General features: G+C 41.7%; 1 protein-coding gene across 2 annotated transcripts; it reads right to left on the bottom strand.

Moving 5' to 3' along the window:
- Positions 1-1135: 1135 nt before the first annotated feature.
- Positions 1136-23909, bottom strand: LOC309563608 (dual specificity protein phosphatase 13B-like). 2 transcript variants are annotated; one of them, XM_082268108.1, is made up of 4 exons: positions 23750-23909; positions 18578-18703; positions 5824-6044; positions 1145-1587 (listed from the first exon to the last, which is right to left on the bottom strand). In XM_082268108.1, the coding sequence occupies exons 2-4, from the start codon at positions 18700-18702 to the stop codon at positions 1379-1381; spliced, it is 555 nt and encodes a 184-aa protein (XP_082124234.1). In that variant the 5' UTR covers position 18703; positions 23750-23909; the 3' UTR covers positions 1145-1378. The 2 variants fall into 2 exon arrangements, with proteins under 2 accessions (XP_082124235.1, XP_082124234.1); XM_082268109.1 differs by lacking the exon at positions 23750-23909 and having other exon boundaries at positions 1136-1587; positions 18607-18703.
- Positions 23910-25365: the final 1456 nt, after the last annotated feature.

A 25365-nucleotide genomic window follows, 5' to 3' on the forward strand; every position in this document is an offset into this window, starting at 1 on the left:
CCTCTTTCTCACCCCTCCTTTCTCTCTCAACCGTCCTTTCTCTCACATCTCTCACACCCCCTCTCTCTCTCACACCCCCTTTCTCTCTCACACTCCCCTATGTCTCTCACCCCCCTCTCTCAACCCCTCCTCTCTCACCCCCCCCCCTCAACCCCCTCTCTCTCTCTCTCTCTCCCCCTCCTCTCTCATCCCCCTTCTCTCTCCCTCCCTCACCCACCCCCCTCTCTCTCATCTCCCCTCTCTCTCCCTCCCTCACCCACCCCCCTCTCTCTCTATCCCACCCTCTCTTACCCCGCTCTCGTTAGATCTCAGGGGTTCATGCTGGGACTTGGAGTCCTTCAATTTTGGAGGGAGTCACATCCGTTAAAAAGGAAGGACTGGGCCAAATTTACATAGGAGTCGGAAGGGGGGGGGGCGCCCAATTTTAGTCTTGCCTAGGGCAGCACAAAACCAAAATACACCACTGAAGTGGAGCAGTGTCCCTGTGAAATCAAAAAGCTCATTATACCGCTATAGCAGTGATGGCGAACCTTGGCACCCCAGATGTTTTGGAACTACATTTCCCATGATGTTCATGCACTCTGCAGTGTAGGTGAAGGTGAGCATCATGGAAAATGTAGTTCCAAAACATCTGGGGTGCCGAGGTTCACCACCACTGTCCTATAGAATAGTGGGGTCCAGTGGAGCAGGTGAGAGGACCCCCATGAGGTAGGGTAAAAGGCGCTGTGGTGATTGTAAAGCGAAGAGCAATTTTGTGAGAAGAATATTGTATATTTTCCTGGACTGCACATTCACTGGAAAGGTATATGGAACAGTTTATTTATTGAATTCTACTTTATATGAACTTTTATTGGATTATTATTTATTATATCACCATCTTTTTATATCTATAAATATACACTATTATAAAGGACTGGAATATATTTAATATTCACTTGATCATGTGGTAGTGCTGCACTAAATAGAGATTTTATGAAAAAAAAAAAAAAGAAAAAGATAAAAAAAAAAAAGAGGAATCAGACTTGATATGTAAATAAATCACCAAATATCCTAATCTTTTCTGGATTATTTTTTGTGTGCTAAATAAAATTTTCGGAGAGCCAAACAGCAAAATGTCTGCTTCCAAAATACCTTTGCTATGTGGCAGATATGTTTTTATTCTGAGAAACAGAGATGTAGCTTTTTCACTTTAAAGGTTGTCAAACTTTGCTCTGACCTCATCCCCCTGCAATACTTCTGATTTTGAAAGAATTGAGCAGTCAATATTAAAAGGATAGTATAAAAAATCAAACAAAATCAGATTGAAATTTGAAATAAAGCTGACTGAAATCCTTTAAAAATAAGTAGTAGATCTGTTTTGCCTGATAGAGATAATAAACTATTCTCTCCGGCTTCTTCTCTTGGCCTCCAGTGTTTTATCCAGTTGACGCAATTGCTCAAGAAAGCCAGGGTTGGGGCAGATGTCTCGGTGCTCGCTCACTGTGCGTATAGCATCTACTAAACTCAACCCTTCAGAGATCATTAAAAAGGCAAGAGTAAGGGAGGCCGCTCTACTGATCCCCATTGCACAGTGCACCAACACCTTGCCTGAAAAGACAATAGAAAATAAAAAACACAGATTTAGGGTAATTGTAATGTCATTTAATGAAATAAAATTTTGAGTGTGGAAATGTATTAACCACTTGCCGACTGCCTAACGCCGATCTACGTCGGCAGTCAGCCCCTCACAGGCAAAGTGACGTAGGGCTACGTCACTAGCTTGTGAGGGTCTAGGGAGCGAGCGCGCGCCCCCGGAGGCGCGCTCCCGCTCCCACGTGGTCACGGACCCCCCCCGCGCGTGTGACCAGCGGACCCGATGTCCGCCGGTCACTCGGCGATCGGCGGGGGAGAGGGAGAATGTCAGGCAGCTTGTGTAAACAAGCCACCTGTCATTCTCCTCGCTGTAAAGACACTGATCAAACGGATCTAGTATGTAGATCCGTTGATCAGTGTCCTTACAGCTCAAGCCACAGCCAATCACAGTAGAAAGCACGCCCCTAGGGATACACACAGCCCCTCCCTCCCAAATAAAGTTAACCCCTTCACAACCAGTGTATTTTTACAGTAACAGTGCATATGTATAGCACTGATTACTGTAGAAATGTCACTGGTAACCCCAAAAGTGTCACAAATGTCAGTCAAGGGTCCGATCTGTCCGCCCCAATGTCGCAGTACCGCAAAAAAAAATCGCAGATCGCCGCCATTACGCGTTAAAAAAAAAAACAACAAAAATGACAAAAATCTTTCCCTTTGTTAGTAAACGCGATAACTTTTGCGCAAACCAATCAAAATACGCTTTTTGTGATTTTTTTTACCAAACATATGTAGCATAAAACAAATTGGCCGAAAATTTTAAAAAATTTTGATTTTTACTTTTTTTTTTGGGGGGAATTTCATATAAAAAAATGTGAAAAATATTGTTATTTTTGCAAAATTGACGCTCTTTTTTTGTTTATAGCGCGTGATCAAAAAATCGCACAGGTGATCAAATACCACCAAAAGAAAGCTCTGTTTGTGGGAAAAAAAGGACGTCAAATTCGTTTAGGTACAGCGTCGCACGACCGCGCAATTGTCCATTAAAGTCACGCAGTGCCGAATCGCAAAATACCCCCTGGTCAGGAAGGGGGTAAAATCTTCCGGGGCTTAAGTGGTTAAAGAGAAACTGTACTGGGAAATATGCCATTTCTAACTCCTAACACAAGTATTCAGATCATGGATTCTAAATACACCCAAGCTTTGACTGCTGTGAGCATGTTCCAAGTAAGTGAACAAAAATCTTGAAGTCATAGATGGCCAGGCATCTAGCATTTTCAGATGTAGGCCAGCAATGGTATGCCCATATTTCTCTTAGTATAGGTTTCCTTTAAGTATTCTGCTCCTTCAGATTTCCTGAGAGCTCTTTGTAGCTACACTGGTACCCTCAACCTCCCTAATGCTCCAGGAATCAGCCATTATAACAAATGGAGCTGCAGCTCCATTACTGTTGTTCATTTGGTTTCTTGGCTCATCGGTTTGGATATAATGTGTACAGTGGGGATCGAAAGTTTTGGCACCCCAGGTAAAAATTTGTATTAATGTGCATAAAGAAGCCAAGGAAAGATGGAAAAATCTCCAAAAGGCATCAAATTACAGATTAGACATTCTTATAATATGTCAACAAAAGTTAGATTTTATTTTCATCATTGACACTTTCAAAATTACAGAAAACAAAAAAATGGCGTCTGCAAAAGTTTGGGGACCCTGCAGAGTTAATATCTTGTACTGCCCCCTTTGGCAAGTATCACAGCTTGTAAACGCCTTTTGTAGCCAGCCAAGAGTCTTTCAATTCTTGTTTGAGGTATCTTTGCCCATTCTTCCTTACAAAAGTCTTCCAGTTCTTTGAGATTTCTGGGCTGTCTGTCACGCACTGCTCTTTTAAGGTCTATCCATAGATTTTCAATTATGTTAAGGTCAGGAGATTGTGAAGGCCATGGCAAAACCTTCAGTTTATGTCTCTTGATGTAATCCCCCGTGGATTTTGAGGTGTGTTTAGGATCATTATCCATTTGTAGAAGCCATCCTCTCTTTAACTTCAGCTTTTTCACAGATGGCATCAAGTTACCATCCAAAATTTGCTGAAATTTTATTGAATCCATTTTTCCTTCTACTCGTGAGATGTTCCCTGTGCCACTGGCCAATACAACCCCAAAGCATGATTGATCCACCCCCATGCTTAACAGTTGGACAGAGGTTCTTTTCATTAAATTCTGTGCCCCTTCTCCAAACGTACCTTTGCTCATTCCGGCCAAAAAGTTCAATTTTAACCTCATCGGTCCACAGAACTTGTTTCCAAAATGCATCAGGCTTGTCTATATGTTCATTTGCAAAGTTCAAACGCTAATTTTTGTGGTGAGGACGTAGAAGAGGTTTTCTTCTGATGACTCTTCCATGAAGACCATATTTGTACAAGTATCTCTTTATAGTGGAATACAGTAATCCCCCGCTCCATCGCGGTTCAGTTTTTGCGGTCCCGGTAATTCACGTTTTTTTTTGTAATGTTATTTTACTATATAAATCACAGTAAAATAAACATGCCTACAATGCATTTTAATAGGGTTTTTCTATTTCGCGGAATTTCACTTTTCGCGGCTGGGTCCAGAACGTAACCCCCGCAATGGAGGGGGGTTTACTGTAGTGTACCACAACTCCAGTGTCTGCCAGATCTTTCTGGAGGGATCGTGCAGTCAAACGTGGGTTTTGAATTTTTTTTCTCACAATCCTGTGAGCTGTTCTGTCTGATATTTTTCTTGGTCTTCCAGATCTTGCTTTAACTTCCGCTGTTCCTGATGACTGCCATTTCTTAATTACATTCCGAACAGAGGATATTGACATCTGAAAACGCTTTGCTATCTTCTTATAGCCTTCTCCAGTTTTGTGAGCGTCAACTATTTTCAGTTTCAGTTTTCTAGACAACTGCTTAGAAGATCCCATGGTGCTGATTGTTGGGGCAAGGTCAGATGAGTCTGGGCATTTCAAACCTTTGAGATTGACATCACCTGGTCTTCCCAGACGATGATTGAGAACAATCCATGACTCTGGCAGGTCTCAGCCTTGCAAAGGGGGCAGTGCATGCTATAAATGTGCCCAAACTTTTGCAGATGCCATTTTTTTGTTTTCTGTAATTTTGAAAGTGTCAATGATGGAAATAAAATCTAACTTTTGTTGACATATTCTAAGAATGTCTAATCTGTAATTTGATGCCTTTTGGAGATTTTTTAATCTTTCCTTGGCTTCTTTATGCACATTAATACAAATTTTTACCGGGGGTGCCCAAACTTTCGATCCCCACTGTATGTGCTATATACAGTATTTAAAAAGTGCGAACTTGACAATATAAGCAACAAAGGAGCAAAAAAAGCCCCTTGTGCTCCAATGTATGTCTGTTCAAGAAACAAGTAGTTCATGGTAAACCATCTATTCCTGGGGGCCCAAAGCAAGAGCCGAGCAAGCATCTTGGTGCTCCAAAACAGCAGGAAACCTCTTTATTTTCAAGGGGGTGCTTCTAATTTATTGGAAATAAATCAATCTAATTTAAAATTGGTAATCAAAATATACAATATAATGTGGCTCAAAAATCTATGCCACATATATTATTTTCATGAATCCTAAAGCATTTTCCAGATTTAAAGAGAATTTGTCCCTTTGCCCATACAGGTTCTCTTGTTTAGCCTCTAATACATACCTTTACTGCACTCCGCTGCTTTCTCCATGTGTCTGCATGACTAAAGGCATGGGTATTCCATTTCTGGATTTGCGGTGGGTGCGGGGGGGTGGGAGGGGCATATGGCCTTTTCCTTCCAGGATGCAGTGCTGGGTTCTGTGTAGCCAATCATCAAAAGTTCACTAGCCCTGGATCAACTCTGATACAGTCCAACGGGGAGCTTACACAGGGATTAGACTACCACTTCTACAGACCGATAAAGATGGGGAAGGTACAATTCAAAGGGTGACCTACGAAGATAACCTGCCACTTTGCTCCGAATTAACAAAGTGACAGATTCTCTTTTAAACATTACAGCTCTAAAAATAAAGAGAACACTGTACGGTTTGGTCTGTGTACTTTGTTTCCCTTATGTTCTTTTCCATCTTCCTCTACGCTTTAAACTCTTGCACAAAGGTGAAGGAGGCCTATTTATGTCCTAATGAAGCTTTCACTGCAGCTCATATGAATGCATGAATAAATGAACTGAAATAGAAACAGGGTTCTTAACAGGACAACCTTACTTATGCCATTGTATTATTTACCTTTAGGAGATTGCAGTCCCGTCCTTATAAACTGTGCTGCTGGAAAGAAGTGAGCGCTCAAGTCGAAATAAGGATGATCATCTGCCTCCACTCCCAAGTAATCAATGTTAAGATCTCTGTAGAAATCTGGTCCTGTGTTAATGCGGTGCTTTCCGGAGGCAGCATTAAGTATGTGGGTGATCCCCAGCTCGCGAAGAACAGACTTATCCCTGGCAGTAAACCTGTACAAGGAATAATAAGCATGAATACTTGAAGACTCTAATTAGAATAGCATGTGTGTGAGTAAGTGTGTGTGTCTCTATACTACTATGCTTGTGTGCAGTGCTGTATTTTGGCCTAGGCCAACAAGGCCCAGGCCTAGGGCGGCACTTTGCAGGGGGGCAGCAAAAAAGCCACCCCCTCCACCTGAGACTCTATTGGCCACTGGTTGCTAGAGCCACCCCTTTCACCCCCTCTCTCTCTCTCTCTCTCACCCACCCTCTCCCTCTCTCTTTCTCTCCCATCCCCCCTCTCTCTCATCCCTCTCTCTCTCTCATCCCCCCTCTCTCTCTCTCTCTCTCTCTCTCTCCCCCTCCCTCTCTCACACCTCTCTCTTTCCCTCTCACCCCCCTCTCTCTCTCTCACCCCTCCTCTCTCTCTCACCCCCCTCTCTCATCCCCCCTCTCTCTCTCACCCCCCCCCATTCTCATCCCCCCTCTCCCCCTCCTCTCTCACCCCCCCCTCTCTCTTTCACCCCCCCTCTCTCTCTCTCTCTCTCATCCCCCTCTCTCTCTTTCATCCCCCCTCTCTCTCTCTCCCTCCCTCTCTCCCTCACCCACCCCCCCTCTCTCTCTCCCACCCCCCTCGTGAGATCTCAGGGGTTCATGCTGGGACTTGTAGTCCTTCAATTTTGGAGGGAGTCACATCCATTAAAAAAGAATTGGGGCAAATTTACATGGGCGGGGGGGGGCACCCAATTTTAGTCTTGCCTAGGGCAGCACAAAACCAAAATACACCACTGCTTGTGTGTAATTTGCTATAAGCTGACCATAGGTGTGCGCAGCCTAATGCATTAGAGTGTGCACACCAAAGCCCAAACACACACTACCGATCACTCACGATGTTCATTCAGAAAGGGAGGGGGCCGGCAAATTATATATTTACCGGCCCCTTTCCCCACTCATCCTAAAACCTCCCCCGAGCAACAGCCGGCTGTAAAGGAGAGGAGGGAAGCCGGAAGAGCTGTGGGGGTAAGGGGGAGGGGAGCCAGGGCAGTAGGGGGAATCTGTGCTGCACAGGGTGATTAGGGTGTGCCTGGGCACACCTGGCACACCCTGTGCACACACCTATAAAGCTGACTGCCTGTGGCCTCTGGGAAAATCATAGTTAAGTGGTTCCAGTTAGAACAGCAACATTTACAGAGCCTGCATGAGCTTTAAGCAGCATTATCTCTTTGCTTCATCTCCTCAAATTTGTGAAATAGTAGCATTTACCGTATGATTGTTTGCTATCACTTCAAAGAGTACTTCAGCTTTGCTATTGTAGTGTTAACATGTGGTCACACGCCTTTAGCACCTAAAAGATAATATACATGTACAAGCTATTCGGATTATAGCACAGGTATATCTTGCTTCTGTTGTAATGCAGGTCAGTGACCAGACCTGAACCTAGTAGCTCTCCGCACCCCCTGTCTGTTTGTCCCATATTGGCATTGTGTCCACCTTTGCATTGGCAGAGCAGAGTAGGACTGGCCATATGAGGGATTACTTTGATGCAGTTAGCAAGCTGAAACTTGTATTGCAATATGTGTGAACTAAAAATCGCTGTTTTTCGTTGCAAACAAAGTTTGCTGAATAGGCTATATAGCAGTGTGCAGAGGGTTCATCCAGAATTTGTAATGTTAACATGTGGTCACACCTTTTTAGAACCTTATGGATAATATACATGTACAAGCTATTGGCATTTGAGCACAGGTATATCTTGTTTCTTTTGTAATGCAGGTCAGTGACCAAACCTGAACCTTCTAACTCTCCCCCACCTTGTGTCTGTTTGCCCTATGTTGGCATTGTGTCCACTGTAGCATTTGCAATGGCATAGCAGAGTAGGACTGGCCATAAGAGGGATGACTTTCACACAGTTGGCCAGCTTAAACATGTATTGCAATATGTGTGAACTATAAATCCCTGTTTTTCATTGCAAACAAAGTTTGCTATATAGCAGTGTGCAGAGGGTTCATCCAGAATTTGTAGTGTTAACATGTGGTCACACCTCTTTAGAACCTTATGTATAATATATTTGTACAAGTTATTGGGATTTGAGCACAGGTATATCCTGTTTCTGTTGTAATGTAGGTTAGTGACCAGACCTGAACCTAGTAAGTCTCCCTCACCTTGTGTCTGTTTGCCCCATGTTGGCATTTTGTCCACCGTAGCATTGGCAGAGCAGAGTAGGACTGGCCATAAGAAGGATTACTTTGACACAGTTGGCCAGCTTACAGTATCTCACAAAAGTGAGTACACCCCTCACATTTCTGTAAATATTTTATTATATTTTTTCTTGTGACAACACTGAAGAAATGACACTTTGCTACAATATAAAGTAGTGAGTGTACAGCTTGTATAACAGTGTAAATTTGCTGTCCCCTCAAAATAACTCAACACACAGCCATTAATGTCTAAACCGCTGACAACAAAAGTGAGTAAACCCCTAAGTGAAAATGTCCAAATTGGGCCCAAAGTGTCAATATTTTTTGTGGCCACCATTATTTTCCAGCACTGCCTTAACCCTCTTGGGCATGGAGTTCACCAGAGTTCCACAGGTTGCCACTGGAGTCCTCCTTCACTCCTCCATGACGCCATCACAGAGCTGGTGTATGTTAGAGACCTTGCGCTCCTCCACCTTCCGTTTTGAGGATGCCCCACAGATGCTCAATAGGGTTTGGGTCTGGAGACATGCTTGGCGAGTCCATCACCTTTACTCTCAGCTTCTTAGAAAGGCAGTCATCATCTTGGAGGTGTGTTTGGAGTTGTTATGCTGGAAAACTGCCCTGCGGCCCAGTCTCTGAAGGGAGGGGATCATGCTCTGCATCAGTATGTCACAGTACATGTTGGCATTCATGGTTCCCTCAATGAACTGTAGCTCCCCAGTGCCAGCAGCACTCATGCAGCCCCAGACCGTGACACTCCCACCGCCATGCTTGACTGTAGGCAAGACACACTTGTCTTTGTACTCCTCACCTGGTTGCTGCCACACAAGCTTTACACCATCTGAACCAAATAAGTTTATCTTGGTCTCATCAGACCACAGGGCATGATGGTTCCAGTAATCCATGTCCTTAGTCTGCTTGTCTTCAGCAAACTGTTTGCGGGCTTTCTTGTGCATCATCTTTAGAAGAGGCTTCCTTCTGGGATGACAGCCATGCAGACCAATTCGATACAGTGTGCGGCGTGTGGTCTGAGCACTGACAGGCTGACCCCCCACCCCTTTAACCTTTGCAGCAATGCTGGCAGCACTCATACGTCTATTTCCCTAAGACAACCTCTGGATATGATGCTGAGCACGTGCACCTAACTTCTTAAGTCGACCATGGCGAAGCCTGTTCTGAGTGGAACCTGTCCTGTTACACCGCTGTTTGGTCTTGGCCACTGTACTGCAGTTCAGATTCAGGGTCTTGGCAATCTTCTTATAGCCTAGGCCATCTTTATGTACAGCAATGATTCTTTTTTTCAAATCCTCAGAGAGTTCTTTGCCATGAGGTGCCATGTTGATCTTCCAGTGACCAGTAGGAGAGAGAGAGAGCGATAACACCAAATTTAACACACCTCCTCCCTATTCACACCTGAGACCTTGTAACACTAACGAGTCACATGACACCGTGAAGGGAAAATGGCTAATTGGGCCCAATTTGGACATTTTGACATACGGGTGCACTCACTTTTGTTGCCAGCAGTTTAGACATCAATGGCTGTGTGTTGAGTTATTTTGAAGGGACCGCAAATTTATACTGTTATAAAAGCTGTACACTCACTACTTTACATTGTAGCAAAGTGTAATTTATTCATTGTTGTCACATGAGAAGATATAATAAAATATATATTTTACAAAAATGTAAGGGGTGTACTCACTTTTGTGAGATACTGTAAATATGTATTGCAATATGTGTGAACCACAAATACCTGTTTTTCATTACAAAGTTTACTAGAAAGAATACATAGCAGTGTGCAGAGGGTTCATCCAGAATTTGTAGTGTGAACATGCGGTCACACACCTTTAGCACCTGATAGATAGTATACATGTACAAGCTATTGGGACTTAAGCACAGGTATATCTTGTTTCTGACATCACACAACATGCTCAGGCACTGCCTCCGCCAGACCCCCCTGCCGGCGCCACCCGAACATACTTTTCCTGTCACTGGCATTTACTGGCAGGAGAAAAGTGCCCATTTTTACTGGCTGCCATTAAAAATAATTACAATTGGCAACACCAGCTGAGGTGAGGCCTGGAGCAGACGGGCACTCCAATCTCTTTTGGAGGACAAGTTTATACTGGCTACGAGGTGACGTGTTTTTTTGTATACCAGATGTTTCTGGACTGTTGTGATTGTTTTATGCTGAACAAAGTTGGTTTTGTTTGACTTTTGGAAAATAAGGACTGTTTTGCTCTTACCAATATGGCTGGCTGGTGATCCGGACCCCACTTTGGTACACTACTAAGTTTAGACTTTATATTAAAAAAACAAAAAAACAACAAACAACAACAAAAACAGCACAAGGGACTTTGCTTACATTTATTCCAAAATGTCCATTGTGCTGGTGTCACAGCTGTAATCTTCTGGTGCTGAAGAGGGTAATACCATCTCTGAACCTGTTACAGGCACTGATCTAGAGTGTCAGCTATGTCTGCCAATTCCACCCCCCTCCTCCATTCATAGGAGCTGATCTATAGCTGAAAAGTGCTTTTCATTCATGAAAGTTATGGTACAACTTTCATGAAAGGAGGAGGGGGAGGAAAGGGTGTGAATACTCTACGGTCTTCAATAGTATTAACCCCTCAGCACTGAAACAGCTGCGGGTTATGGGAGGGGATCAGTGAACTTCAGATTTCAACAACTACAGCTGCCAACAGCAAATGGGACACTTCAGATTAAATGTAAGTTCTGTCCCTTGTGCTGATTTTCTAAATCACAGCCCTTGTGCTGATTTTCTAAATCACAGACATGCCAATCTTGGCTTAAAGACTCATGTTATGTAAAGCTGGGAGAGGAGACTGGAGCCTGTGTAGAACTATGCTCTGGGTATCTAATGTCCTAAACCCTGTCTCCTTTCTGAGAATTATTGTCAAATAAATTCAGTTTGTTTAATTAAAGTCACTGGTGCCCAGTGTTTCCCACACAAACTATGTGCCATGGATGCAACCAGGAGTGAAATACTAGCCCAGGTGAGATATGGAGCCCCTACTGGCTTCTGGAAGTTAAGGGGTAGCTACAAATACATAGCGTATGGTACATCATATAACCAAACTGAATTGTCAAAACTTAGAAGCTCTTCTTTCTTTGATTAAAGTTTATGATCACTTGGGTGTCACCTTGATTTAGGGTCACGTGGTTACTGGTAGGTGGATGGTTAGTCATAACTTTGTATTTAGAAAGCATCAAGCACAGAACATGCCGAGACTCGGGGTCATCTCCACATACATAGTTACACGGTTAGCAAAACTAAAAACGAACGTATAAACTCGTTCTTCTAAGCTGCAACCACAATGACCTCTAGAGGAAAGTCAAATGAACTTCCGAAAAAAGTAGCTGTGTACTTTATGTTAGATGGAAAAAAAGGTACTTGACTTAAATATAAACCTATTTTGAAAAATACCCAAGTAATGCCAGTGCAAATTCATGCAGGTGCAGATTCATTAAAGTGGAACTTCACTTTCTCAAGCAATATGAACTACTTTTATTCCTTATGCTGCTATATTATATTTACTTGGACCTTTTTTTATTACATTTTTTCATTTACATCCTTATTCCCAGGCCAAAGCAAATTATGTCATCAGTGCCAGGACAAGGTCATTCAGCGCCCAGGGCAAAGATACCAAACTGCTTCCCCCTCATTCCCTTAAGGTTAGGGTCAGGGTGTCCACATCCCTGCAATAAACCATTGCACCCAGGGCAGCCGCTCCTCCTGCTCACTTCTTGTCTGGGTCCTGGATGCCATATATCCTAGGAGTCTTAAAAGAGGAGGAGGAGTTTTCTCATCCAAGCACACCCTTTCTGCCTGAGCCAAGGGCAGATGGATTCCAGGAAGTAAATGCTACATAAAACATCTGCCCTTATTTAGGATGGCCACAGCCAGAATTGCTAGGGGATGTTTTTCTGGTTCAATAATTTCTATTGAAATTTGCAGTATTACAAAGAAAGCACCAAGTCCATCTACGCAGGGGCTACGACTGGGTGTTTTTCCAAAGTGATTTCTCAGCAAAATAAAGCATTGAGACATGGATGGATCAGTGAGTTTGCTTTGAATAATAAAAATGAATTAAATAGCGTTTTTATGTTTTTTTTTTTTTTTTGTGGTGCTCTGATGTAATGCAATGATTAAAACAGTATTAACCACTTGAAGACCAAATGTTTTCTGGCACGTTTTGTTTACAAGTTTAAATCTGTATTTTTTGGTAGAAAATTACTTCTAACCCCCCAAACATTAAAAACTTTTTTTTTGCAGAGACCCTAGGGAATAAAATGGCGATCGTTACAATTTTTTATGTCACACAGAATTTGCGCGGCGGTTTGTCAAACGCAATTTGTTTGGAAAAAATCAAATACAACATGTACCCCAATTGTTTTGTATAATATAAAAGATGATGTTACACCAAGTAAATAGATACCTAACATGTCATGCTTTCAAAATTGTGCATGCTTGTGGAATTACGTCAATCTACAGTACCTAAAAATCTACAAAGGCAATGTTTTAAACGCCTTGAAAGGTTACCTCATTGGAGTTACAGAAGCGGCCAAGCACTAGAATTATTGTTCTCGCTCTAATGTTTGTGGCGATAACTCACATGGGTTGTATGAACACCATATACATATGCATGCATAACTTACGAGTTCTCTTCTGTATGCGAACACCGAGGGATGGGGACGCTTTACATTTTTTCTTTTTTTTTTTTACACTGTCCCTTCAATTTTATTTTATTTTTTTTATCATTTTTATTACTATTACAAGGAATGTAACTTTTTTGTTATAATAAATTTGTTTGGATATACCGCATTGAGCCGGCTCCCCTTCATCCGCATATAGAACTTCTTTTGTTGGGGTTCTTTCCCATTTTTTGTCAAGGAATGTAAACATCCCTTGTATTAGAAATAAGGATGATAGGTCCTCTTTATAGAGAGATCTGGGGTCAAAAAAAAATAAAACATTTTGATCTTTCACTTAAAAAAAAAAAAAAATGTTTACTTTTACCCTGGACCGGAAGTGACGTCATGATATTGCTCTGATCTTCAAAGACGATCCACTCTTTTTATTGCATCCTACCATTTCCTAAATGTAGTGGCTGGATTTGTTTTCTTTATTCAGACGCCTTTAACTTTATTTTCACCTTTCATTACCTTCCAGTAAGATTGATATTTTTCAACTTCATTTAACAGACCGAGCTGTTCAGCAAATGTGGCAGTTCGAAAGTTAAAACAAACCATTTAACAGTAACAAGGGTTCTTAACCACTTCTGGACCGGAAGATTTTCCCCCTTAATGACCAGGCCATTTTTTGCGATTCGGCACTGTGTTACTTTAAAGAGGTTGTAAACCTCAGGAAAAAAAATGAACAAAAGAAAAACCTGAGAGGCAAAGGCATAATGAGCTAGTATGCATGGCACGGGTGGTCGTTCCTTCAGAGCGCATGCGCTGATAATGTCATCGGCTGCATGCAATGTAAATATCTGCTAAACGGTGCAAGTTTAGGAGATATTTACAGTACCTATAGGTAAGCCTTATCATATGCTTACCTATAGGCAAAAGTCATTAAGAGGGGTTTAGAACCTCTTTAACTGACAATTGCGCGGTTGTGTGATGCTGTACCCTAAAAAGATTATGTCCTTTTTCTTTTTTACCACACATAGAGCTTTCTTTTGGTGGTATTTGAGCTCTGCTGCGACAATTCTGAAAAAAAAAAAAACAACAATATTTTTTACTTTCTGCTGTGAAACATATCCACTAAAACATTTTAAAAATCTAATTTGTTCATAAATTTAGGCCAATATGTATTCTGCTACATGTTTTTGGTAAAACAAAATCCCAATAAGCGTATATTGATTGCTTTGTTTACATTTCTCTGCAATAAATTTTAAAAAAGACAACCCCTAGACTGATTTCTGAGCCAGATTGAACGAACTGTTGCTGTGTGCCTGGTTGCTTCTGTAGTAACTTGGGAGGACAACCTGTTGAATCCAGTGGCACTTTAGGAGGTGAGCGCTACAGGTGGTACAATGCCTTGCAAGCGTATTTTATTCTGCAGGCTGTATTTTAACAGTTGCACCTCCCCCTAATTCACATGTGTCAAACACAAGGCTCGTGGGCCAAATTCGGCCCTCCAGGCCATTTCATGTGGCCCTTGCACCTCTCCTACAGCTGTGGCACCCCTCTCATATTTGGCCCCACCATGCACTCAGCAGCAGAGAGGAGGACATAACTCCTCCTACAGATCCTGCACCTCTCTGTGAAGCTACAGGACCTCCTCATCTCTGCCTCCCCTGGTCCCAGCATTTAGCGCACTCTGGCAGCTGACTCCGACCCTCCTCTGGCCCTTCTCCAGGCTCTGCACTTTCTTCTTTCCAGCTCCACCTCCAGCTTCTTCCCGGCAGCAGCACATGGTAAGAGGGGTGTGCTGTGATGTAAGGGAGGGGGGGGGGAGGAGTGCCCTGGCCATCTAGTTTTGCAGAAACAACTGGCCATTTGAGGCCTACCATACTACTGATGCGGCCCACTGTGAAATTGATTTTGACACCCTGTTCTAATCCCTATACCTCCATAGCTTACAACTGGCGGTCTGTTCTAGTACATCATAGTCATTGGATCTTTGTGTGGTCAAAAGAAAATGAGTGCCCCCATTAAAGAGGTTGTATACCCCCCCTGTAATGTTTGTACCTATAGGTAACCCTATAACAAGGCTTATCTATAGGTACTGTAAAATATCTTAAACTTGCACAGTTTTGAAGATATTTACATATTGATGTAATCGGCGCATGTGCTCTGAAGAACTGAAGAAACGGCCGCCCGTGCCGTTTCTTCAGAGCCCTGTGCCGTGACCAGCGGCTCCCGCACGCATGTGCTGGAGTGACGTCACGTGGCTCTGGCCAGTAGCACAGCCGGAATCCGCAGACCCAGAAGGAAGACGGGTGAAGATGGATGCAGCCTGCAGCGGGGACGATGCAGGCTTCGTTTGCAGGTAAATGTCACCTAATGTGCTAGTATGCGTTGCATACTAGCAAATTATGCATTTACTTTGCAGGTAACCAAAAATATTTTTTTTTTCTAGGCTTTACTTCCTCTTTAAGGTTTATGGGTAGGCACAGAATTGTGTGCTGTAGTTTGCAGTAAAAGGGATGGAGAATTTCTTTAACTTTCCTAAATAAATAGGGCTGCATGCTTTCTAAATATAACCAATATTTTTATGTTTAAAAATATCAAAAAAGAGAATGCATGCTTGATTATATGCTGGGTAAATAATAATAGGAATTTTGGAAACGGGCGCGGGAGGCAGGAGAATGGGAAAATTAGTGAAGAGAGTTTTTAGAATAATTCTTTGTCCAAGGAAAGAAAGGCTTACAACTTCTATACTGAACAGAACAACAGATTCAAGTGAAAAACCATGCATAATTTTAATGTATAAGTGAATTTTTAAACAAATGAAGGCTAACAACGCTAGCTACCTATTCATGTTTTAGCTATCCACCCTTTGACTTAGATCAGCAGTTGGCCCAATGTGAGAGTGGCAGCCTACTCTACTCTACCAGGGGGGCTGATTCTTCTCCGAAATCACAAGGCCATATATGTGTGGCCTAAAGTAATACTAAATACACGCTGTTTAATTTACATTGTCCCTTCTATTTCTGTATGTGGATGATGGCACTGTAATTACCTTTATCCTAATGGGTATACAGCTATCACATGACCCAGCTCTTTCCCAGCCTATCTGTAGGGAAACAGTGGCAGGGGGGAGCTTCTAGCCTTCTGCTGCTGGTCACATGTTCAAAATAAAAAAATAAGAAAAAAACAGCCTTTGGAATACAGAGTAAAAATAAATTATACTGCAGCAGGCAGCCACTCGCAAACCGCTGTAGGTATACATCGGTTGCGCGCCTGCAGCAAGGGGGCGAGCGCACGCCGCCGCTGGTCAGCGGGGATCCAGTTGCACGGAGCAGGCGGCTCCGATTGCTGTCTGACACCCGCGATCGTTCCCCGCTGAGAAAGAAGGAGAGTCGGCTGTTGTAAACACAGCTGACCGTTCTTCTCCCTGGAATGAGCACAGAGTGCCTGTGATCCTTCTATATAGGAACACAGGTCTCTGTGATCATTTCACAAGCCACGCCCCCCACAGTTAGAAACATGCCCCTAGGTACACATTTAACCCCTTGATCACTTACTGTGTTAACCCCTTCCCTGCCAGTGTCATTGTTACAATAACAGTGCATATTTTTAGCACTGATTACTGTAGTACTGTCACTGGTCCTCCCAAAAGTGTCAAAAATGTCAGTCAGGGGTCTGATCTGTCCGCCACAATGTCGCAGTCCTGCAAAAAATTGCAGATCGCCCCCATTACTAGTAAAAAAAAGAACAATAAAAATGACATAAATCTTTCCCGTAGTTAGTAGACGCGATAACTTTTGCGCAAACCAATCAAACTACGCTTATTGCGATTTCTTTTACCAAAAATATGTAGCAGAAAACAAATTGGCCTAAAATGTTACATTTTGATTTTTAGATTTTTTCTGGGAATGTTATATAGCAGAAAGTGAAAAATATTGTTTTTTTTTTTCAGAATTGTTGCTATTTTTTGTATATAGCGCAAAAAATAAAAATCGCACAGGTGATCATATACCACCAAAATAAAGCTCTATTTGTGGGGAAAAAAGGACATCAATTTTATTTAGGTACAGCGTTACACGACTGCGCAATTGTCCGTTAAAGTAACGCAGTGCCGAATTGCAAAATATGGCCTGGTCATTAAGGGGGCAAATCCTTCCGGATACTTACTGTAGCTGCTGACTTTTTAATATTAGGACACCTGGCCTGGAATCCAGCAATGTTGGCACCCTAGCTGATGTTTTCATCATCTGTCAGGTGCTGCCACCGCGTTTGCCGGTAAGAGGACCCAGCAGTGAAGCCTTGCGGCTTCACAGCCAGTTCCCCACTGCGCTTGCGCAAAGCGCGCTGCACATTCTGAACGGTGCGACGGCGGGCGAAGGAGGAGGGGGGCCGGACTTGTGACGTACTTTGCCGAGTCCGCCGTTAGGGGATTGGAGGACCTTAATTATGAAGAGCGTCTGCAATCGTTTGATTTATTCTCCCTGGAGAAGAGACGCCTGAGGGGGGACATGACAGCAATTTTTAAATATCTCAATGGGGATCTCAGCTTAGAAAAAAAGCTGTTCAGTCGAAGGGATTGCATGAGGACTTGGGGGCATACAATGCGATTAGAGGAGAAGCGTTTTAACCTCAGGCAACGTGGGGGGTTCTTTACTGTTAGGGCTACAAGATTGTGGAATTCTCTACCACAAGAGGTGGTTTCTGCGGGAAGTATGATGGCTTTCAAAAGACTATTAGATGTAAATCTCAAGGATCAGAACATTCAGGGGTATGAGAGATGATTACAGCCACACACACCTACACAGGTTGAACTGGATGGACTGTCTTTATTCAACCTCACCTACTATGTAACTATGTAAGCAAGGATGGGTATCTGTCTGTGTTTAGCTGGTTAGTGGGCACGAAGGAGGAGGGAGGGAGTGGGCTGACATTTACCACTGTGTATATGGATTACATGTGTGACTCAATAGTCACATGCGCTGCTCAGATGTGATAGGGATGAAATGCTCAGCATAGAAACTAAAAACTGAGCATGTGCAGAGCTGCCAACTCTGCTCTGCAAAATCCCTTACTGAATTGGAGAGAAGGAGGGAATAGAGAACATCAGGATCAACCAGGTTTTTTTTTTGCACAATACAGAAAACTAATCTCATAGTGACTGCGTGAGTATGAACTGCATGTAATACACCATTTATTGATAGTTTTTTATGATGTGGGTTTAGTGATACGTTAACCTTATTATTAAAGTCATTTTTTTGCAAGTCTGAGGATTGAAAGTTTTTTCCATTAGGGTCTATAAAAAAAAAAGGCTGTGCAATATTAATGCAGGACCAATGGCTCAGAAGAGGGTCAGGACACTACCTGCCACAGCCTAATCCAAATTCCCAAAAATAAGTCTGTTTCTGTGCAGTATAATTTTACATTCTTTCTTTAAATTTGGTTTTCCCTTATGTTTAAGCTCTTCAAATACTCATCATATTGCCCTATCTGCACATATAGCATGCATTGGTAATAGCAAAGCACCAAGAGATTTAAATAAATTAAGATGCAAATGAAATCTTTGTTCGGCCATCTAGAGACATCCAGAAGGTTGGTTTAAAAGCACAAATTTGACATCGCGGTTTAAACTTATACAGTTACAATATGCAGGAAGGATGCACAAGGATCCAATTGAATGCTCAGTCTCCTTACGCATTTCCCAGGTACAGTTTTGGCCATACTTGGTTGACATGTCCTGTGGATGATTTGTGACTCCAGAGAAGTCGCTGTAGGTCATGGACAGGTAAGGGCTCATAGTGAGACTTGACATCAGCCATCCTAAGGGAGGATTAAGAGTAATTAATGGTTTTAATCCCAGGAAATCGCTCAAGATATAAATATGAAAGCTGCAACTGTCTACTGTTTTAAAGTTTTGCAACCTCATCCTCCTCCTTTCTTTGTTACAAGTAACTTACTAGGAACTGGTATGCAGGCTGTAAGGTTAGGACCCCTGACTTGAATACTTTTTTGGGGTCACTAAATGGGTAAGCAAAGATGAGGACGATAGCCTCAGAAATGCAGCTTTAATAACAAGTCAGTGACTGTGCATGGCTGTACTTGGCTGTATGCCAGTGCTTTTGTAAATACTCATATAACATTTTGGCGTATGCAAGAAAATAGAAACTTTTCTAATTTTTGCATATACTGTACCCTATAGGAGTGTTTACACAAGCAACCGCAAATACACAAGTACAGCTGAAAACAGTCATTCATGTCTGTGAGCCTCTGTACATAGCACCTGTGCTTTCTAGGCGGGGGGTAGTACATTGGAGTCTATGTTGTACAGGCTCTGGTGCATGACTACAAGAGACCATAAGATATGCCTAGTGTAAAGTTTCTAGTGTTTTCTCATGCCTGGGATGCCTCAGGTGGTACATACACCTGGCCATAGATGTAAATGTCTGTACACCCCTGTACTCATGTAAATACCAATGTTTACCCAAGTATACAATGTTTTCCCCAAACCTGAAAGCTTTGCATGCACAGAAGCATCAGCGTTTATGTGGGTACAGGGGCATACAGCCTTTCAATTCAGTGGGCGGCTGTATGCCCCATCTGCGCCATCTTGGGTATGGAAAAATGCCAGAAACTTTGGAGTGTATAAGGCCTAAGCAACCAAACTCTTGTCATGAAGTCAACAATCTCATCATGTATTCTTTTTTCACTCCCTATCTCTATTCACTTTTGGTCCCATTATCAGTTCCTGCACTACACATCTCTTATGTTTCACAACTATATTGTGTTGTCACCATACTTATTATTTTCTTTATTTTTTTGGTTACCATGTGTTCTTGTTTTGCTTTTTTTTAAAAAAATTCACAACTTTTTCCCCATTCTGTTTTCTACCCCAGTTAATATGAGCTTCCTGTAAGGAACCTAGCAGCTTTCCGTGAACCATAAGCACACCCCTATTTTATACTAGTTAGTTGGGAAGCTGTTACTAGAGTTTACTGTTTGGCTATCCATTGCTTTGTGCCCACAGGAACCAGTCTCCATACATGTGACATGTTTTCTTCATGATACTCCATATAAGGCCTCTTTAGTTTAGAAGTTATTTTAGAGAATTAAAAAAATGAGAGAAGTAGACACTCTTGGCCAGTTCATGCCTCTAATAAACGAATGCATACCACCAATAATCATCACCCAACACCCATAAATTTGACATTGAAAAAATGATGGCAATGTGTTGGGTTCCTGTGACCACATTAGATTTTATTTGTTATATTCTCTTGTTTTAGCAAGCATATATCCATAGGAGTATACAGTACATGTGTACCAAGATGCATATTTATAAAGCGGCAAATGATCGATTTAATGGTCATCTGAAACTTTTTAAAGCCCAATGCTTGTTGGAGGGTTAGTCGTTTGTTTGAAATACATTAACAGTCTGCATTTGCATGCATTTTTGTTGTTTTGCTGTCACCACCCAATATCTGGATTCTATGATGGGGAATTCAGGTCTTAGCAACATTAGCCTTATTTATTTAGCCAGTGTTACCAAATTCACCAACACAAGCTTCATTTAAACATTTACAATTTTAAACTAAGTAATCAATAATTTTATTAATCATTTACCAATGTTTACAATTGACAAAGGTGTACCAAGGTCAGTGGACTCAGGCACAAGAGCTTGGACTTCAGTAGATTTGTGCAGGAACTGTCAGTCCTATTGATACCGTCCAACTGTGCCGCCATAGTTTTGGCAGTGGTGGCTGAGCTGGTGTTCTCAGTTAAGAAACCACTGAATGCCCTTTACATTGGGGATTTTTGAAAAAATGCTGCAATATCAGTTTATTTTTAGGTTCTTTTAGTATTAATTTTAATTTTTTACTAGATTTTAATAATAACTGAAAATAGTTTGTTGCAAAGAGGGGGGGGGGGGGGTTAAAATAAAAAAAAAAAATAAAATCCACAATGGGTCTCAGATATGCTAGGGAGATTGATTATGGAAGACTCATTTTATTTGATTATGTGTGCCGAATGCCCCATACATATACCCTATACATTCAACACAAAGCAATAGAGGATTGTAGCCTAAGGTCTTAAGCTGTTTACCCCCCATTCACCTTGCACCATGGCATGAAATGTTATAACTTGCACAAGCAGCAGGAGATATTGTAGTGGAGCCTTTTTTTCAGAAATATGCCAGAATCAACTCTTTTTTTTTTTTTTTTATAAATATGTGCTTTAAATGCGAGAATTTTAAATCTCCACCTAAAAGATTCCTTTTTACCTGATCTACATATAATAATCTTGTATACAGTCAGGTCCATAAATATTGGGACAGCGACACAATTCTAATCTTTTTGGCTCTATACACCACCACAATGGATTTGAAATGAAACAAACAAGATGTGCTTTAACTGCAGACTTTCAGCTTTAATTTGAGGGTATTTAGATCCAAATACGGGCGGCACAGTGGTGTTGTGGTTAGCACTTTCACCTAGCAGCAAGAGGGTTGCTGGTTCGAATCCCAACCACGACACTACCTGCCTGGAGTTTGCATGTTCTCCCTGTGCCTGCGTGGGTTTCCTCTGGGTACTCCGGTTTCCTCCCACACTCCAAAGACATGCTGGTAGGTTAATTGGATCCTGTATTTAAAAAAAATACCTACTGTGTATGTATGTGAGTTAGGGACCTTAGATTGTAAGCTCCTTGAGGGTAGGGACTGATGTGAATGTACAATGTATATGTAAAGCGCTGCGTAAATTGACAGCGCTATATAAGTACCTGAAATAATAATAATAATAAATCAGGTGAACGGTGTAGGAATTACAACAGTTTGTATATGTGCCTCCCACTTTTTTAGGGGCCAAAAGTAATGGGACAGATTAACAATCATAAATCAAACTTTCACTTTTTAATACTTGGTTGCAAATCCTTTGCAGTCAATTACAGCCTGAAATCTGGAACGCATAGACATCGCCAGACGCTGGGTTTCATCCCTGGTGATGCTCTGCCAGGCCTCTACTGCAACTGTCTTCAGTTCCTGCTTGTTCTTGGGGCATTTTCCCTTCAGTTTTGTCTTTAGCAAGTGAAATGCATGCTCAATCGTATTCAGGTCAGGTGATTGACTTGGCCATTGCATAACATTCCACTTCTTTCCCTTAAAAAACGCTTTGTTTGCTTTCGCAGTATGCTACGGGTCATTGTCCATCTGTACTGTGAAGCGCCGTCCAATGAGTTCTGAAGCATTTGGCTGAATATGAGCAGATAATATTGCCCGAAACACTTCAGAATTCATCCTGCTGCTTTTGTCAGCAGTCACATCATCAATAAATCCAAGAGAACCAGTTCCATTGGCAGCCATACATGCCCACGCCATGACACTACCACCACCATGCTTCACTGATGAGGGGATATGCTTTGGATCATGAGCAGTTCGTTTCCTTCTCCATACTCTTCTCTTCCCCTCACTCTGGTACAAGTTGATCTTGGTCTCATCTGTCCATAGGATGTTGTTCCAGAACTGTGAAGGGTTTTTTAGATGTTGTTTGGCAAACTCTAATCTGGCCTTCCTGTTTTTTGAGGCTCACCAATGGTTTACATCTTGTAGTGAACCCTCTGTATTCACTCTGGTGAAGTCTTCTCTTGATTGTTGACTTTGACACACATACGCCTACCTCCTGGAGAGTGTTCTTGATCTGGCCAACTGTTGTGAAGGGTGTTTTCTTGACCAGGGAAATAATTATTCGGTCATCCCCCCACAGTTGTTTTCCGTGGTCTTCCGGGTCTTTTGGTGTTGCTGAGCTCACCGGTGCGTTCTTTCTTTTTAAGGATGTTCCAAACAGTTGATTTGGCCACACCTAATGTTTTTGCTATCTCTCTGATTTATTTGTTTTGTTTTTTCAGCCTTCAGCCTAATGATGGCTTGCTTCACTGATAGTGACAGCTCTTTGGATCTCATATTGAGAGTTGACAGCAACAGATTCCAAATGCAAATAGCACACTTAAAATTAACTCTGGACCTTTTTTCTTCTCCTTGTAAATGGAATAATGAGGGAATAACACACACCTGGCCATGGAACAGCTGAGCAGCCAATTGTCCCATTACTTTTGGTCCCTTAAAAAGTGGGAGGCACATATACAAACTGTTGTAATTCCTACACCTTTCAACTGATTTGGATGTAAATACCCTCAAATTAAAGCTGAAAGTCTGCAGTTAAAGCACATCTTGTTTGTTTCATTTCAAATCCATTGTGGTGGTGTATAGAGCCAAAAAGTTTAGAATTGTGTCAATGTCCCAATATTTATGGACCTGACTGTATATTCTCTGTGCTTGTCAATACAAGGTCTTGTGTCCATGAATTTTCTGTACAGTATTATCTTACTCATCCCTAAATGAATCTGTGTCTCATCACTTTGTATCCATGATAAACTGCCAATAAACAGCATTGATACCAACATGAAAGCTTTATGTCACCCACTACAATGTACCTATGTCCAAAGGTCAGAATAAACGCACAAAGTTGAATGACTTCCTATTAATATCAATTACTTAAATATTACATTTCTTCGACTATAAATATCTATATGCCTAATTAGTAAGTATCTATATTTATCTTTTTTTTTTTTTAAGTAGCCTGTTACATCTGTTAGAAAAAGTTTTTAATTATTCCCTACGATTCTTTATTAATAAAACATAGTATTGTGTTATAAAAGTGGTGAAGGTACTTCATCTGTTTGACATTGTATGCCTCTAATTCTGAAAAATATGAAGTTTTATTAAGCGATGTTATATATTTTTGTGTTGTATGTGTATTTTGGTAGCAACAATGATCATATAGTTTGTATTGCAGATTTTTTGTATTATGAGGTTTGTACCTTGTAACCTCTGCGTAGCAGTCGTATGAGAACAAACGTCCTATGAATTCTTCCGATGTTTTCCTTTCTTGTAAGTCTTTGACTGTCACACTACATTCCCGTCAGCTCCTCCATTACAAGATGGATCCTCTGGCCAAACGTTTGGACGGTGACTCTGGGCAATCTTACTTAGCTTCTATTTTTGATCAGTGATAAATTTAACTCTGGAGGTTTCGCTTTTCCCTCGTTGCTGCACTACAAGGAACATAAGCTAGACAGGTTAAAGCAGATAAATATCTCTATGCATGAATATATAAATATACAAACATACATTTAAACGCAATGTATTCCTTTTTTTAATAAAAAGTGGACATGTAAATGTATTTGTCCTTTAGCTCTAACTTTTGTAAGTTTTTTTATGGGACCTGTGAGTTGAGTATCTACTGAAGGCCATAAAAATTTAAGGACCACTATAGTAAAAAATATTTTGTTAAATATGGGGTTAATACCTGTAATGATTATTTCTTACATGCCTTAATTTATATTTTTCACCACATTTACATGCAGACCAAGCTGTCTAACAAAAGGGATTGGGATAACCAGGGGTTGGGATAAGCTACACTCACCGGCCACTTTATTAGGTACCGGGTTGGACCCCCTTTTGCCTTCAGAACTGTCTTAATTCTTTGTGTCATAGATTCAACAAGGTGTTGGAAACATTCCTCAGGGATATTGGTCCATAGTGACATGATAGCATCACCCAGTTGCTGAGGATTTGTCGGCTGCACATCCATGATGGGAATCTCCCGTTCCATCACAACCTAAAGGTGCTCTATTGGATGAGATCTGGTGACTGTGGAGGCCAGTGACCTCATTGTCATATTCAGGAAACCAGTTTGAGATGATTTCAGCTTTGTGACATGGTGCATTATCCTGCTGGAAGTAGTCATCAGAAGATGGGTACACTAAAGGGATGGACATGGTCAGCAACAATATTTAGGTAGGCCGTGGCATTTAAACATGCTCAATTGGTACTAAGGGGCTCAAAATGTGCCAAAAAAATATCCTCTACACCATTACACCATCAGCCTGAACCATTGAGACAAGGCAGGTGGATCCATGCTTTCATGTTTATGCCGATTTCTGACCGTACCATCTAAATGTCGCAGCTGAAATAGAGAAATCAGACCGGACAAGGTTTTTCCAATTGTCTATAGCCAATTTTGGTGAGCCTGTGCAAATTTTAGCCTCGGTTTCCTGTTCTTAGCTCACAGGAGTGGCACCTGGTGTGGTCTTCTGCTGCTGTAGCCCATCTGCTTCAAAGTTCGATGTGTTGTGCATTTAGAGATAGTATTCTGCATACCTTGGTTGTAACGAGGGGTTATTTGAGTTACTGTTGCCTTTTTTCATCTCAAACCAGGCTGCCCATTCTTCTCTGACATCAACAAGGCATTTTCGTCCACACAACTGCTGCTCAATGGATATTTTCTATTTTTAGGACCATTCTGTGTAAACCCTAGGGATGGTTTTGTGTAGATCAGCAGTTTTTGAAATACTCAGACCAGCCCATCTGGCACCAACAAATATGCCACATTCAAAGTCCCTTAAATCCCCTTTCTTTCCCATTCTGATGCTCA

This window comes from Pelophylax lessonae, assembly GCF_965119305.1.
Source record: "Pelophylax lessonae genome assembly, chromosome: 9".
In the NCBI taxonomy this organism is placed as follows: domain Eukaryota; kingdom Metazoa; phylum Chordata; class Amphibia; order Anura; family Ranidae; genus Pelophylax; species Pelophylax lessonae.